General features: G+C 46.1%; 1 protein-coding gene across 1 annotated transcript in view; it reads left to right on the top strand.

The window, feature by feature from the left end:
• DOCK3 (dedicator of cytokinesis 3) overlaps positions 1 to 17,766 on the top strand; it is a 131,467-nt gene that overhangs the window by 104,749 nt on the left and 8,952 nt on the right. The window contains exons 25-30 of the mRNA XM_026448011.2: positions 361 to 444; positions 566 to 682; positions 3,111 to 3,232; positions 4,452 to 4,590; positions 5,117 to 5,264; positions 17,027 to 17,145. Coding sequence (XP_026303796.1) covers positions 361 to 444; positions 566 to 682; positions 3,111 to 3,232; positions 4,452 to 4,590; positions 5,117 to 5,264; positions 17,027 to 17,145 — 729 coding nt within the window. The remainder of the gene's footprint in view (positions 1 to 360; positions 445 to 565; positions 683 to 3,110; positions 3,233 to 4,451; positions 4,591 to 5,116; positions 5,265 to 17,026; positions 17,146 to 17,766) is intronic.

The following is a 17,766-nucleotide window of genomic DNA, read 5'->3' as shown; positions in this document are numbered from 1 at the left end:
AAATACAAGAAAAAATTAGCCAGGCATGGTGGCGGGCACCTGTAGTCCCAGCAACTCGGAGGCTGAGGCAGGAGAATGGCGTGAACCCAGGAGGCAGAGCTTGCAGTGAGCCGAGATCACACCACTGCACTCCAGCCTGGGCGACAGAGCAAGACTTCGTCTCAAAAAAATAATAATAAAATAAAATAAAACACACACACCTCTAATTGCCAGAAGTTCAAACAGCCAGACTGGTGTATGTACCTATGAGGAGACAGCCTGGCTATGTTTTAGGTGGCATTAGTGAACTCTAGTCTCCTGGGCCCCATATAAGTAGTAGTCCTGGGAAGAGTCTTCCTGACTTGGCCTTTCCTTTCACAGGCCTTCTTTGATAAAGATTACATCAACAAGCACCCAGGAGATGCTGAGAAGATCACCCAGCTCAAGGAGCTTATGCAGGAGCAGGTATGTCTTGGAGAGCTTAGGGACCAGCAGCCAGGTGAGAAAATCCATGCACTACAAGATGGCTTCAGTTCTCAGGGGCTGCTCATGGTTCACAGAGTGGCCTTGTTTGTGACTCTGATAGGTTCATGTCCTTGGAGTTGGGCTAGCAGTTCATGAGAAGTTTGTGCACCCAGAAATGCGACCTCTGCATAAGAAGCTAATTGATCAGTTCCAGATGATGCGGGCCAGTCTCTACCATGTAAGTTGGTCCCTGTCCTGCCCCTGCTGCAGTAGAACCAGGTGTCACTTCCTCCAGACCTATACCACAAGCCAAAGGAAAATAGGAGGGAGGGAGCCTGGGTGGGGGCCGGGTCAGGGGGAGAGGCTGTCCTCCCCACAGAGGGACAGGGGACAAGGATGGATGCTATATCCAGGGGAAGGATGCTAAGGATCCTCTCACTCACTCACTCCCAAAGGAGGAGCCAGATTCAAGGGCAGAGAACATGTTTCAGAGCACTGTGCTAGTGAACAGGTTTTCATATGTGGAGGAAAAGAGCTAAAGTATATGGCCCACATGTAGGGATCCTTTTGGAGATGTTTTTCATCTCAAAAACCTAAAGAGGTAGGCATGGCCTGAGCCAGCCTTCTCTCCCCATCTCCCTCCTCCTCCTCTTCTCTTTTTCTGCCCTTCTTCATTCTTTCTCCTCCCTCTAATCGTTCTCTTTTCCCTCTTTTTAGTCTTCCCCCAGCTCCCTTTCTCCCTCTTTCCCTCCCTCTCTCTTCTTCCCAACTTCCTCTATCATGTCTGGTGATCCAAGCTCACATCTGAGATAGTCTAGGATGAGCAGTACTTTGATGCTAGCGGTTCTTAAAGGGGTCAGCCAGGTCCTGGGGCTGGACCAGGCTCCTGAAAGTCTCCCTAACTCTGGCCCAGCTCTTCAGCCTCCACAGTAGCATTTGGCCCAAGGACTTAAACACACAAACAGGACTTATATTCCAGGATCAGTATTCCTTGGCAGGGTCTTAGAGGAAGTGCTGACTGGCTGAGGATAGAGTCCCCTAGTCACATACCCAAACCTCATTTTCAACTGTGGGGCTGACTCCAAATGTTTTCTAGAGATCCCTTCCTGCTAAACAGGCTGTCTCCCAGATCTTAAGGGGTATGAGCCCAATTACCTGCTGCTACCTGGCACCCAAGCCAAGTTCTCTTCTCATCACCCAGGACCACTGGGTAGTGGCAGGGCGACAAGAAGTAGAGCTGTTTGAGCTGCACGAGGTTGTCATGAGCAAAAAACATCCCACTCTAGGGATACCCATGGCCACAGGAGCCCTGTGGGAGACTGAACTACTTAAACACAGTGGGCCTGACCCATCTGGGGCAGACCTGCTTTGTTCTTGGATGCTGCAGGTTCTAGTCATCTCTGTCCCTCCAGGCTCCCAGTGCAGGTCTCAGCCTGTGTGGACAAGTGTGGATAGCATGAAAAGAGAAAAAGAAGCTTGTTGTAGTTTGAGGGGTAGGGGCACATTTTCCAGAGGAAAGCCTGGAGATCCTGAAATGTCTCCCATCTGTTAGGATTCTCCCATAGTATTTCAAGGTGAAATATGCAGAGAAGCTCTTTTACATCTCCACCTTAAAACTGGAGTGTCGTTTAGTTAGGAACTTGGGCAGTATTGCTGAGTCTGGTGGGTATTCATTCCACTACCTCTCATTCCAGGGTCTCCTGCCTGTTTGACTGGTCTCTGCTGTGTGCATACTTCCCCATCACAGCAGGTGACCCAGGCAGGCTGGAGCCTGGCCAGTGGGGAGGTTCCCTGCCATGTGGGTTGCAGCAAAAAGCACAAAACACTTTCCTATATACATCACATTCTTCCGTGTGCACACATATCCTTTATCCAGCTACAGAAATACATTTTAGCCCTCTGTATGCTTTGGAAGAAGTGGGTGGAAAACCTGATGCTTCTTCACACCAAGCTCAGAAATATCCCCAGTGGACTTAGGGCCTCTGTTCACTACAGATTTTGAAGGACTTGAGGAAACCTGAACAGTTATTTCTTCTGAGTTGCAGACAGGGACGCAAACAAACATGCTGTCACCCAGTAGGGTTTGAGATCAGAACTGTGTGCCCAGAAATCTGTATACTTAATATGAATTAATTAAGCTAAAATAGATCTGTGCTACTTTTCAGTTACATACATCAGGATTTTATGTTCTGTCTCCCGGTAGACTGTGTCACAGACAACCCAGGTGACTAAGAGCTGGGCCATTTAGCCGTCTAATAAAACTCGACACCAATCCTTATGTAATTGGTGCCCACTGATTGACAACTAATAATAAGCTCTTCCTCTCCTTTTTCCCAAATCTTGTTCTACTTATTCCATAGTGAGAAAACCTGTTAACACACTCCTATGAGCTCAGACCAGCTTCAGTTCATTCCAGATGTGCTTCTCTTAGTGTGGAGTCAACCTGGGGCCTCGCACATGGCCTTTGGTCTAGGTTCCCATGCAGTTAGGAGGGTGTTTCAGTCATAAAGGGGGCATTGCCCAAAGGAAGCAGTTCAGGTTCAGCCAACCATATGACTCTTTTTTGTTTCTTTTAGATTTTTGATCACCAGTCAGTTCTTCCCTCACATCCCTTAGTTACTTATTTATTCTTTACTCTCTATGAAGGGGCATTCATTTCTCAACAGGAGTTTCCAGGTTTGGATAAGCTAAGTCCTGCATGTTCAGGCACCAGCACCCCACGGGGAAATGTTCTGGCATCCCATAGCCCCATGAGTCCGGAGAGCATCAAGATGACCCATCGGCACAGGTATGGCCTTAGGGCTGGGGAGGGTTCCCTCTGGAGAGGTGAGTCTAAATTATCAAGGGTCAGACAAAAGAGTCCTTGTGTATACTCATACTCCCTCTTACCCATGCAGACAGCAAACACTTATGTGGCTCCTGCCATAGGACCCACACCGTGCATTCAGTCAGTCACTATCCTGGTTAAGAGAAGTGTATACATGATATTGTGGCAGCATGGAGGAGGGGGCATTTGGGGTAAGTCTTGAAGGATAAATAGATGTTTGCTAGGGGTTAGGAGGGTGATAGGGCAAGATCTAGGCAAATTGACTGACACATGCAGAAGCCTCAAGATATTAACAAGCCAGCCTGGTCAGCACTCTGAGTAGACCTGGAGTGCAGGATTCCAGGGCATGGAAAAGGGGATAGGACCAACTCTGAATGAGCCTTGTTCATGCAGGCCTTTGGACTTGATCCCAAGGAGAATGAGGATCACCAAGTCAATTTTAAGGAAGAAACAGCATAGTGATGTGAACATCAAAGACTGGTTTGCCTGGGCTCAACTGAGAATACTGAAAGTCTCTAGGCCAGGAGGGCCAGGTTGGAGGAGGAGACCAGTGAGAGGAGCCCCTCACTTAGGCTTGTTTTCCAGTGTGAGCGGCAACTCAGCACAGAATGGGCACTTAGTAAATAAGGAACAAATGAATGAGAGGCTTTCCTGGTATTGCTAGAGGAGAGCTATTGACAAGCCTTTTGGCCACAGATGTGGAAAGAGGACCACAGATAGTTCACAGCCAGCTATTTTGGTAGCTTCCCACACTAGGAAGAAGCCTCTGACCAAGGAGCAGATCCCATCATGGTGTTGGGGGTGGGGAGGTGGGCACTGACCCAGACTAATACCCCATAGAAAGGGGGACCTGAGATCTTTGACCTGATTTGGCATATCTCTTTATTCCTCCTGAGAAACTGCTAATGTCGTTAAACTGAGTGGCCATAAGCCATGTAGCTGTAGGTAGAGGCTTGTCCAGTGTACCACACCATTGTCTCTCCCAGACCAAGGGCTCCTGAGTAGCAGGGTACAGCTCAGGACTGCTCCAGGCCTCAGATGGGTATGAGCATTGGCTATGGAACCCTCCAAACCGGTGGTAGCTGAAACCAGGGATGACTGTTCCACACATTCTGCTCTGTTGTCCCCCTGCCACCTGCCATCGGCCTGATTCCTCCCTATTTCCCACTCTTGCTCACAGCCCCATGAACTTGATGGGCACAGGCCGCCATTCATCATCCTCTCTCTCCTCACATGCGTCTAGTGAAGCAGGAAACATGGTGATGCTGGGCGACGGCTCCATGGGCGATGCTCCCGAGGACCTGTACCACCACATGCAGGTACAGAGCTGTCCAGGGAGAGTGGGCCAGGTCACCATGCCTACAGGACTCACCTTGCTGTTGCAATGTCTGATCTGAGGGCTGGCAACCCTGCCTAATTCTCTAGCTCCGAATTCAGAACACCCCTCATCAGAGCTAGAAAGCCGCCTTTCCTCCACACACCATCCTAAGTATCGGTTCCCAGGCCTTATTTCCCAAGAAGAAAATCCAGCTTCAGCCCTGGTTGCTTCAAGAGATCCCATGGGAAAGATCCTCTGCCAGAGTGCCCCCTTGCCTGGCATTCCTGTTGGCTTAGTCCTGCTTCCTCCATGGTCACCGTAGTATGGCCAGCCCAACAACTTTGTTCCATGTGGGTGGTATGGGTGGCCCCTAGTGCCCAACCATTAGCCTGGCCTCTATCAGGGCTCAGGGTATAGCATAAGGCACTGGGGCAGAGCACCTCAGGGCATGAAAAAGCCAACTCTGTGCCAGTCCTAAAGTCCTGGCCATTCAGACCTCTATCCTGCTGATTTTTCTCCCTTTGCAGCTTGCGTATCCCAACCCCAGGTACCAGGGCTCGGTCACCAACGTCTCTGTTCTGTCCTCGTCCCAGGCAAGCCCTTCTTCCTCCAGCCTGAGTTCCACTCACTCAGCACCATCCCAGATGATTACCTCTGCCCCTTCCAGTGCCCGAGGTAAGGATGGCAGGGTGCTACTTGCAGAATGGAGAAGAGAGGTCTTCGTGAACCCCACTCGGCTTCCCGTTATCTGTGACTGTGTCTTTGAGAGCAGCCCTGTGACTTAGAGAATACTCATTTGTGCTTTTACCACTAAGGACTCGAGAGTTCCTGCCTCCAGGACTCTTCTCTGGCTGGCTTTAGACTCCACTCTGAGCAGTGGCTGCTGCTGTGCAGCCATTGCATTTCTACCTCAGTGAAAGGACACACAGCTTAAAAGAAAGCTCACTTCTTTCCCATTGAAATTTTTGCTAGAACAAAGATCAAAGTCAAGGCAAAAGTTAGTATTTTGTCTTGAGGAATCAGGCATGATGACAAAGTATGGAAAACTAAATCGGGAGACTAAAATTAACCCTGGAAAATGTTATTCTAAAACAGTAACAGCAACCAAAAAGTTTTTCTTCAGTTGGGAAAGGCTTTCTCAGAAGAGATGGCTCTGTAAAAACCTATTTACTTTGCCAATTATTACTTGTTTTCTAGTTCAGTTGAATAAATATTGTTCTTTGAGAGCCAGCATCTTTTTCACATTCTAATCCTAGTTCCCAAGTGAAAGTTGATTCTGTCCTTGTAGACAGAAACCTTTGCTGTGGAATGGAAATTAGCTGTGGTAAATAGGATCTAATGCTTTCCAGGGTTGGCTTTACAGGGTAGTGACAGTGGTCTGAACTTGCCAGCCAGTCACTTGCTCTTGCTTCCAGGCTTCAGAAGGAGGGAGTCTCTTTGTTCTTCTCATTATTATGAAACCAAAGAAAAATAGCACAAATTTATTTATTTATTTATTTTTATTATTGTACTTTAAGTTCTGTGGTACATGTGCACACGTGCAGGTTTGTTACATATGTATACGTGTGCCATGTTGGTGTTCTGCACCCATTAAATCGTCATTTACATTAGGTATATATTCTAATGCTATCCCTTCCGCCTCCTGCCACCCCACAATAGGCCCCAGTGCTGATGTTCCCCACCCTGTGTCCAAGTGTTCTCATTGTTCAATTCCCACCTATGAGTGAGAACATGCGGTGTTTGGTTTTCTGTCCTTGCGATAGTTTGCTCAGAATGATGGTTTCCAGCTTCATCCATATCCCTACAAAGGACACGAACTCATCGTTTTATGGCTGCATAGTATTCCATGGTGCATATGTGCCACATTTTCTTAATCCACTCTATCATTGATGGACATTTGGGTTGGTTCCAAGTCTTTGCTATTGTGAATAGTGCTGCCATAAACATATGTGTGCATGTGCCTCTATAGCAGCATGATTTATAATCCTTTGGGTACATACCTGGTAATGGGATGGCTGGGTCAAATGGTATTTCTAGTTCTAGATCCTTGAGGAATTGCCACACTGTCTTCCACAATGGTTGAACTAGTTTACAGTCCCACCAACAGTGTAAAAGTGTTCTATTTCTCCACATCCTCTCCAGCACCTGTTGTTTCCTGACTTTTTAATGATCGCCATTCTAACTGGTGTGAGATGGTATCTCATTGTGTTTTTCATTTGCATTTCTCTGATGACCAGTGATGATGAGCATTTTTTCATGTGTCTGTTGCCTTCATAAATGTCTTGTTTTGAGAAGTAGCTGTTCATATCCTTTGCCCACTTTTTGATGGGGTTGTTTCATTTTTTCTTGTAAATTTGTTTAAGTTCTTTGTAGATTCTGGATACTAGCCCTTTGTTAGATGGGTAGATTGTAACAATATTCTCCCATTCTGTAGGTTGCCTTTTCACTCTGATGGTAGTTTCTTTTGCTGTGCAGAAGCTCTTTAGTTGAATTAGATCCCATTTGTCAATTTTGGCTTTTGTTGCCGTTGCTTTTGGTGTTCTAGTCATAAAGTCCTTGCCCATGCCTATGTCCTGAATGGTATTACCTAGGTTTTCTTCTAGGGATTTTATGGTTTTAGGTCTAACATTTAAGTCTTTAATCCATCTTGAATTAATTTTTGTATAAGGTATAAGGAAGGGATCGTGTTTCAGCTTTCTATATATGGCTAACCAGTTTTCCCAGCACCATTTATTAAATAGGGAATCCTTTCCCCATTTCTTGTTTTTGTCAGGTTTGTCAAAGATCAGATGGTTGTAGATGTGTGGCATTATTTCTGAGGGCTCTGTTCTGTTCCATTGGTCCATCTCTCTGTTTTGGTACCAGTACCATGCTGTTTTGGTTACTGTAGCCTTGTAGTATAGTTTGAAGTCAGGTAGTGTGATGTCTCCAGCTTTGTTCTTTTGCCTTATGATTGCCTTGGCAGTGCAGGTTCTTTTTTGGTTCCATAAGAACTTTAAAGTAGTTTTTCCCAATTCTGTGAAAAAAGTCATTGGTAGCTTGATGGGGATGGCATTGAATCTATAAATTACCTTGGGCAGTATGGCCATTTTCACGATATTGATTCTTCCTATCCATGAGCATGGACTGTTCTTCCATATGTTTATGTCCTCTTTTATTTCGTTGAGCAGTGATTTGTAGTTCTCCTTGAAGAGGTCCTTCACATCCCTTGTTAGTTGGATTCCTAGGTATTTTATTCTCTTTGAAGCAATTGTGAATGGGAGTTCACTCATGATTTGGCTCTCCGTTTGTCTGTTATTGGTATATAGGAATGCTTGTGATTTTTGCACATTGATTTTGTATCCTGAGACTTTGCTGACGTTGCTTATCAGCTTAAGGAGATTTTGGGCTGAGATGATGGGGTTTTCTAAATATACAATCATGTCATCTGCAAACAGGACAATTTGACTTCCTCTTTTCCTGATTGAATACCCTTTATTTCCTTCTCTTGCCTGATTGCCCTGGCCAGAACTTCCAACACTATGTTGAATAGGAGTGGTGAGAGAGGGCATCCCTGTCTTGTGCCAGTGTTCAAAGGGAATGTTTCCAGTTTTGCCCATTCAGTATGATATTGGCTGTGGGTTTGTCATAAGTAGCTCTTATTATTTTGAGATTACGTTCCATCAATACCTAGTTTATTGAGAGTTTTTAGCATGAAGGGCTGTTGAATTTTGTCAAAGGCCTTTTCTGCATCTATTGAGATAATCATGTGGTTTTTGTCTTTGGTTCTGTTTATGTGATGGATTACGATAATTGATTTGCATATGTTGAACCAGCCTTGCATCCCAGGGATGAAGCCAACTTGATCGTGGTGGATAAGCTTTTTGATGTGCTGCTGGATTCAGTTTGCCAGTATTTCACTGAGGATTTTTGCATCAATGTTCATCAGAGATATTGGTCTAAAGTTCTCTTTTTTTGTTGTGTCTCTGCCAGGCTTTGGTATCAGGATGATATTAGCCTCATAAAATGACTTAGGGAGGATTCCCTCTTTTTCTATTGATTGGAATAGTTTCAGAAGGAATGGTACCAGCTCCTCTTTGTACCTCTGGTAGAATTCGGCTGTGAATCCATCTGGTCCTGAACTTTTTTTGGATGGTAGGCTATTAATTATTGCCTCAATTTCAGAACCTGTTATTGGTCTATTCAGGGATTCAGCTTCTTCCTGCTTTAGTCTTGGGAGGCTGTGTATGTCCAGGAATTTATCCATTTCTTCTAGATTTTCTAGTTTATTTGCATAGAGGTGTTTATAGTATTCTCTGATGGTAGTTTGTATTTCTGTGAGATCTGTGGTGATCCCCTTTATCATTTTGTATTGCATCGATTTGATTCTTCTGTCTTCTTTATTGGTGTTGCTAGTGGTCTAACAATTTTGTTAATCTTCTTAAAAAAACCAGCTCCTGGTTTCATTGATTTTTTGAAGGGTTTTTTTGTGTGTCTCTATCTCCTTCAGTTCTGTTCTGATCTTAGTTATTTCTTCCCTTCTGCTAGCTTTTGAATGTGTTTGCTCTTGCTTCTCCAGTTCTTTTAACTGTTTAGTGCTCTAAATTTCCCTGTACACACTGCTTTAAATGTGCCCCAGAGATTCTGGTATGTTGTGTCTTTGTTCTCATTGGTTTCAAAGAACATCTTTATTTCTGCCTTCATTTCATTGTGTACCCAGTAGTCAGGTTGTTCAGTTTCCATGTAGTTGAGCAGTTTTTAGTGAGTGTCTTAATCCTGAGTTCTAGTTTGATTGCACTGTGGTCTGAGAGACAGTTTGTTATAATTTCTGTTCTTTTACATTTGCTGAGGAGTGCTTTACTTCCAACTATGTGGTCAATTTTGGAATAAGTGTGATGTGGTGCTGAGAAGAACGTATATTCCCTTGATTTGGGATGGAGAGAGTTCTGTAGATGTGTATTAGATCCGCTTGGTGCAGAGTTGAGTTCAATTCCTGGATATCCTTGTTAACTTTGTCTCGTTGATCTGTCTAATGTTGACAGTGGGGTGTTAAAGTCTCCCATTATTATTGTGGGGGAGTCTAAGTCTCTTTGTAGGTCTCTAAGGACTTGCTTTATGAATCTGGGTGCTCCTGTGTTGGGTGCATATATATTTAGGATAGTTAACTCTTCTTGTTGTTTACCATTATGTAATGGCCTTCTTTGTCTCTTTTGATCTTTGTTGGTTTAAAGTCTGTTTTATCAGAGATTAGGATTGCAACCCCTGCTTTTTTTTGTTTTCCATTTGCTTGATAGATCTTCCTCCATCCCTTTATTTTGAGCCTATGTGTGTCTCTGTATGCGAGATGGGCCTCCTGAATACAGCACACTGATGGGTCTTGACTCTTTATCCAATTTGCCAGTCTGTGTCTTTTAATTGGAGCATTTAGCCTATTTACATTTAAGGTTAATATCATTATGTGTGAATTTGATCCTGTCATTATGATGTTAACTGGTTATTTTGCTCATTAGTTGATGCAGTTTCTTCCTAGCATCGATGGTCTTTACAATTTGGCATGTTTTTGCGGTGGTTGGTACCAGTTGTTCCTTTCCATGTTTAGTGCTTCTTTCAGGAGCTCTTGTAAGGCAGGCCTGGTGGTGACAGAATCTCTCAGCATTTGTTTGTCTGTAAAGGATTTTATTTCTCCTTCACTTACGAAGCTTAATTTGGCTGGATATGAAATTCTGGGTTGAAAATTCTTTTCTTTAAGAATGTTGAATATTGGCCCCCACTGTCTTCTGGCTTGTAGAGTTTCTGCCAAGAGATCCACTGTTCGTCTGTTGGGCTTTCCTTTGTGGATAACCCGACCTTTCTCTCTGGCTGCCCTTAAAATTTTTTCCTTCATTGCAACTTTGGTGAATCTGGCAATTATGTGTCTTGGCATTGCTCTTCTCGAGGAGTATCTTTGCAGCATTCTCTGTATTTCCTGAATTTGAATGTTGGCCTGCCTCGCTAGGTTGGGGAAGTTCTCCTGGATAATATCCTGAAGAGTGTTTTCCAACTTGGTTCCATTCTCCCCGTCACAAATAGGAACAGCTCCAGTCTGCAGCTCCCAGCGTGAGTGACACAGAAGACGGGTGATTTCTGCATTTCCAACTGAGGTACCAGGTTCATCTCACAAGGGCTTGTCAGACAGTGGGTGCAGCCCACGGAGCAGGGTGGGACATCGCCTCACCCGGGAAGCACAAGGGGTCAGGGAATTCCCTTTCCTAGCAAAGGGAAGCCATGACAGATGGTACCTGGAAAATCGGGACACTCCCACCCTAATACTGCGCTTTCCCAACAGCCTTAGCAAACGGCACACCAGGAGATTATATTCCGCGCCTGGCTCAGAGGATCCCACACCCATGGAACCTCACTCACCTCTCTCTCAGCAGTCTGAGAGCAAACTGTGAGGCGGCAGCGAGGCTGGGGGAGGGGCGTCCGCCATTGCTGAGGCTTAAGTAGGTAAACAAAGGGGCCGGGAAGCTCAAACTGGATGGAGCCCACCACAGCTCAAGGAGGCCTGCCTGCCTCTGTAGAGTCCACCTCTAGGGGCAGGGCATAGCTGAACAAAAGGCAGCAGAAACTTCTGCAGAATTAAACATCCCTGTCTGACAGCTTTGAAGAGAGCAGTGGTTCTCCCAGCATGGAGTTTGAGATCTGAGAATGGGCAGACTGCCTCCTCAAGTGGGTCCTTGACCTCCAAGTAGTCTAACTGGGAGGCATCTCCCAGTATTGGGCAACTGACACCTCATACGGCAGGGTGCCCCTCTGAGACAAATCTTCCAGAGGAAGGATCAGACAGCAACATTTGCTGTTCTGCAGCCACCACTGGTGATACCCGGGCAAACAGGGTCTGGAGTGGACCTCCAGCAAACTCCAACAGACCTGCACCTGAGGGTCCTGTTAGAAGGAAAACTAACAAACAGAAAGGACATCCATACCAAAACCCCATCTCTGCGTCACCATCATCAAAGACCAAAGGTAGATAAAACCACAAAGATGGGGAGAAACCAGAGCAGAAAAGCTGAAAATTCTAAAAATCAGAGCGCCTCTTCTCCTCCAGAGGAACGCAGCTCCTTGCCAGCAATGGAACAAAGCTGGACGGAGAATGACTTTGACGAGTTGAGAGAAGAAGGCTTAGACGATCGGTAATAACAAACTTCTCCGAGGTAAAGGAGGATGTTCGAACCCATCGCAAAGAAGCTAAAAACCTTGAAAAAAGAGTAGATGAATGGCTAACTAGAATAAGCAGTGTAGAGAAGTCCTTAAATGACCTGATGGAGCTGAAAACCATGACACAAGAACTACGTGATGCATGCGCAAGCTTCAGTAGCCAATTTGATCAACTGGAAGAAAGGGTATCAGTGATTGAATATCAAATGAATGAAATGAAGCGAGAAGAGAAGTTTAGAGAAAAAAGAGTAAAAAGAAACGAACAAAGCCTCAAAGAAATATGGGACTATGTGAAAAGACCAAATCTACGTCTGATTGGTGTAACAGCACAAATTTATGACATGAGAAGTCGTTAAGGAAAGAAGCTCTCCAAAGCACAGAAACCCACGAAGCCCACAACTGGGAGTGATGGAGAGAAGCCCACAGTAGGAGTGATGGCCGTGTGGCACAGTGAAAAGATGCAGTGACCACCTGGGAAAAGCCTTGGCAGACTGTAGAGGGAAGTGGAGTAAGGTTGCAGCAGGCAGTCAGACTTCCACGTGAAGTATTCAGACCAAGCCCTAATTTCCAGGGCAAGGGGATTAAGGCCACTTAGCCAGTTCATGGCCAACCTAAGTTTGGTTCACAGATCTTTACGCTCACCAGCCCTCACTCTCATGCCCATTCCACTGCCCATATTGCCTCCCTAGCATGGACTCTGAGGTCAGAAAAGGGGAGCCAGCATTTGAAAGCAGACATTTCTAGTACTAAATAGGACAAATGAACCAAAAGATTGGTGCATGCTGAAGATTTGTCAGTATGTGAAGGCTGCAGACATAGAGAAGGAGCAGTGATATGTGTTATCAAGAAGGCACATTGAAAGACAGCCTTGGGAATAAAAAGAAAAGAAACCCTGAGCCATGAATGCCACAGCTGAGGTTGGCATTTACAGTATCTTCAGGTAAATAGTCCTGAACAGAGCTGCAGAAACAGATTTTGTAATCCCTCTGATTTTGTTTTTTTCCCTAACCTAAAGCGTGTCTAAGATATGCTCAGACATATCTAAGACTTTATCTGGTATTCTTGCTGAGGACAGATCTCTGAATCATGATGATTGATAAACACAGAAGGCAACCAAGGATGAACATTTGAACTCAGTTACACTCTGACATTGGTCAGACACTTCCTCTAGGCTGTTTCAGATACTCAGTGTCCTGAAAAGAAGAAAGAGGAGGAATAAGCAGGCCCTGCTGTTGGGGACCTCACAGGCTGGCGGTTACCACCTTTCCCTTCTAGCTATTGACTGATTTATTCACTTATCAAGCTTTTACTGAATGCTTGTGAGGAATCTGCATGGCTCTTGCCTTAGGGGCAGGTGGTGCACTACGTCAGTGCTGAATAGAGAGAAATTATCTTCTCCTTGTTTGGAAATAACTCCTTTTTACTTCAAATGACTTGGTTATCTGTTGCTGCATAATAAACCACCCCCAAAACTTCTTAAAATAGTCTATTATCATCTCTTATTCTGTGGGTTTACAGGGCTCACTGAGCATTTCTCACTTGGAGTCAGATGTCACTGGCTGGAATCATCTAAAGGCTCAGCTGGGCTGGATATTCGAGATGGCTCCCATACATGGCTGACAATTGATGCTGGTGGTCAGCTTGGGGTGCGGCTGGGACTGTCAACTTGAGCCCCTACATATGACCTTTCCATGTGACTTAGACTTCTTACAGCATGGCAGCTGATTATCCCCGGAGAAAACATTCCAAGAGACCCAGGAAGAAGCCTCAAGGCTCCTTTTTACCCAGCCTTGGATGTCCCAGGAAGTCCCCATGTTTCTATTGTCTCGTCAAGTCACTAATGTCAACCCAGATACCAGAGAGGGGAATGAGATTACACCTCATGTTGTAAGGAATGGCGTGTGTGTTTTGGGAGGGAAGGCGTTGATGGTCACTATTTTTGGAGAGGAGCTGTCACAATGGCCAAACTCCAGAATATCACATAGAGGAAGGCTGAGAGAAGCCCCTTCCCTTTCGGGGGTAAACATTAAGTGCAAAAATAAGCAAAATGGTTAACTAGAACTGGGCCCAAAGAGAATAGTGACAAGATCAGAGGAAGTAAGAAAGAAAAGAAGTCACTTCTAGACCACAACTTCCATACAATCCGTGTGCAGGCTCATCTGGAGAAAGGTGCAGATCCTACGTCTGTCAAGCACGGTGTTAGGCCCTGGGAGACAAAATAGAAGGGTCTGTGTGACATGGCATCATAGAGAAAGACTGATACTTTCAAACGCATGTAGTAGATGTAGATGCACTCTGGGCTAAGAAGGGAGGAAACAGTCCACTCTGTTTGAGGTTTGTGTTTGGTATTACCAGGGAGGGGAAAGCTTTCATAAAGGTGATCTTGAGGGAAGTCCTTTGCATTGGGGTTACTTTCCCCACTCCCAAGAGTGGTCATGAGACCACTGGCCTTCCTTGCCATACCCATGGACACTGCTGTGATTCCTGTTGCTTTGGAAATGTCAGAGAGGAATGGCCTGCCAGGCAGTCTAAACTCTTGTGAGTTGACAGCTCCCCCTGCTGATCAAAAGGCTGACTGGAGCTAGGAAACAGGGATTTTGAATAATCCTTAAGTAATTCATTGACACTGGGGTTTACTAGACTACAACTCACGTAATTCAGAAGTCCCATGAACACAGAAACCCTTGTGGTGTTCAAATGTTTTCATGAAAAGTAACCATCACCTTCTCCTACCATGGGATTGGCTGCCCAGGGCAGAGGGCAGGGGAAGGGAAGTGAAGTGGTACAGGTAAAAAATTTAGTGATGGCACAGAGCACCCCTTTGTGGCCACCATAGCCCAGAGAGACCACCATAACAAGAGTCTGAATCTTCAGCAGAGCCCCTGAGCCCTGGCTACAGCCTTCAGGCTTCTGTATCTCCATCCTAACCCCCTCACACAGATCAGGATATTGAGTATGCAGATATGGGGCTTGCTTTATGAGCTGTGAGCTCCATGAGGTGAGAGATCACGGACAACCTGAGCAAGACAGTATACCAGGTTCCAATCACATGCTTGGTGTGGAATGGGCATTAGATATGGGTTTGATGTTACTGAGTTAGTCTAAAGGTGCTGTTTTTTTTTTTTTTTGTTTTTTTTTTTTTTTTTTTTTTTTTTTTTTTTTTTTTTTTTTTTTTTTGTGCATACTGAACAGAGAGTAGTCCTGTCTAGAGCTGTGGGCTGCAAGGCTCAGGAAGCATTCTGAGAGTTTCTAGCTGGGAAAGCATTGTATCAGTCAGTGAGAATAGGTGCTTTTTTCATTTCTCTTTACATAGCCATCTTCTTGAGGTTGCCTAAGAGTACAGGTTCTAAAAGAGAACATAGAAACCAGTAAAATCACAAAATAGCAATTCAGGTTGAGTTTTAAAAATCATACTGTATTCATTCTCTTACAAGTGAAAGAACATTTTTTAACGACTGGGTCTTAAAGCCAGCCCTGAGGTTCTACAAACAGGATTACTCAGACCAACTGTGGAAAAAGTTACATTACTGGTTTGTTGTTGTTGTTGTTGTTGTTGTTGTTGTTGTTGTTGTTTTGAGACGGAGTCTCGGTCTGTCGCCCAGGCTGGAGTGCAGTGGCCGGATCTCGGCTCACTGCAAGCTCCACCTCCCGGGTTCACGACATTCTCCTGCCTCAGCCTCCCGAGTAGCTGGGACTACAGGCGTCCACCACCTCGCTAGGCTAGTTTTTTTGTATTTTTTAGTAGAGATGGGGTTTCACCGTGTTAGCCAGGATGGTCTCAATCTCCTGACCTCGTGATCCGCCCATCTCGGCCTCCCAAAGTGCTGGGATTACAGGCTTGAGCCACCGCGCCCAGCCCATTACTGGTATTTATTAAGCTGACTTCTTCAAAGTATTTTAGTCTCATCTTCTTGGACTGACATGAATACAAGAGGAATTTCTCAAGGACTCCTGTGGCAAGCTGGCTGAAGAATTATTATTTTTAGCTGTGTCCTGACAGTGCTCGCACTGCACACTCAAAGGAAAGCCCCAGAGACCCTGAGTTCCAGAAACACAGAGCCTCTAGGAGCTGCAGATTGACCCCAGCTGCAGATTCAGCTGGAGCCTATGGGTTGGTCTAAACTTTAACCCAGCTTCACTCAGACGACACCCCAGACAGGGGTTTCAAACCATAAGAGCCAGGCAGAGGTTTGAGGTCCAGGTGATCCTCCTGTGATGGCTCTGATTCCCCCAGTGGTTTCTCATGGATATGCTGGTATCTGGCACAATGAGCACATTTGGAGGGCCTTCCAAATTACCCATTCCCCCAGGAAAGCCAGCAGGTCACTCTTGCTGCTTCTGTGGAAGATCTTCTCAAGGACCATGGGTTGACAAGTTCCCTGACCTATGGCTGTGGCCTGAATCCATGGGGACTGAGTCACACCACATGTGGCTTGATGTGGCCTCCATAACAGTCCCTCAGGCTAGGGAAAATCACTGCAGAGGCCTCACAGGAGTAGAAAATGAATCAAGTCAACTAAAGAGCCTGGGTTAAAGCCCCATAATTTCCACATTAGTTCCATGAACCCTGAGTTCACGGAAGGGCAAGTGTCACAGAGCAAAACCCCAGAGAGCAACCTGGGTGCAGAGCCCTGGCCCCCAGCCAGCCTGGCTGTAGGGTTGCAGTAGGACTGGCAGGAAGGCAGACACCAGGCGCTAGGGACCTAGAATCTTGACGGGGAAAGCCTCTGAGAAAAGCCGGTAGGGAGCCAGGTGAGAACAGGGCCAGTGGTGTCAGAAGGTAAGTGTGTAAAGACACAGTATGTCAAGTAATAACTGTGTGGCTATGTTATCTGAGTGTCTCTGTCTCTGTGTGAGTGTCTCCATTGCAAGCTGGCCTGTTCCCATGCCTGGACCCCAGGAGAGCCCAGCATATAGGCCACACCTATTTCCTGATAGTGCTGGATGCAGGGAGCCCTTAGCCACCCTGCTCCAGTTCTTAACTCTCCTCACCCTCTGCTTCTGAGCATGGTGGGGGCTGCGTCAGCAGATCTGCATCTCACCAGCCTGCCGTATGTCAGCCTTGGCTGGGACATGAGGTGCAGCCACTGCCACCATCTAACAACCAGGCTCTGCTTCATTCCTCCTGTGCTTGCTGAGCTCATCCTCACCCTAACTGCAAGGGACACCTACCCTGGTTCCCTAATCCTGAGGATGCTTGACTGCTGGACCCTCCATCTGTGGCTTGTCATCTGTGCTTGATTGTTCTCACTTGGTTACAGGCTCTCCCTCTCTGCCAGATAAGTACCGCCATGCCCGTGAAATGATGTTGTTGCTGCCCACATACCGGGACCGCCCAAGCAGTGCCATGTATCCAGCAGCCATTCTGGAGAACGGACAGGTAATAGACCCACCACACTGACTGCCCTCTGCTGCAAGTGTGTTAGCCTGTGCTTCCCTCCTTGCATTTGCTGGGCCTTCTGCATTGTCCTACATGCCTCTCTCATTCCGCTGTAAGATCCCTCAAAAGGCTGCTGGGCTCCTGGATGTGGAGTGCAGTGAACCTGAGGACCAGCAATCCAGACAGAGTGTAGGCGTGAGTAGAATGGTGGCAGGAACCACCATTGGAACCAGCACTGCTCATGTAGCTATCTGTCCTCCCCGCCAGATTCCTGGACTCCTCATCCCTAAACAGTGTAGTGGAGGTAATTGGTTCTTTGCAGCCTGTCCTGAGAAGGCAGTGGTGGACACATTGGTCTGGAAGATGTTCTTCCTCCCTATTTGTGTGGCATCCTCACTGGAGCAAAGTCTGCCTCTTTTACTCATCCATCCAGCTGAAGTCCCTCACTACCTGCTGGGCTGTTCTACATGCCATTTGCACAACTCTCCAAATGCTCTGCCTGGGGACCTTGATCAAGAAGCTATAGGGATTAACTCCCTCCCCTGGGCAGTCTGCCCCCGCCCTTCTATCAGGGTCCATAAAAGTCACCTCTCAGTGACCATTACCTAGCCTCAGAATGCC

The sequence above is a fragment of the Piliocolobus tephrosceles genome, chromosome 2, assembly GCF_002776525.5.
Source record: "Piliocolobus tephrosceles isolate RC106 chromosome 2, ASM277652v3, whole genome shotgun sequence".
NCBI lineage: Eukaryota > Metazoa > Chordata > Mammalia > Primates > Cercopithecidae > Piliocolobus > Piliocolobus tephrosceles.
This window is presented reverse-complemented; position numbering and strand designations above follow the sequence as displayed.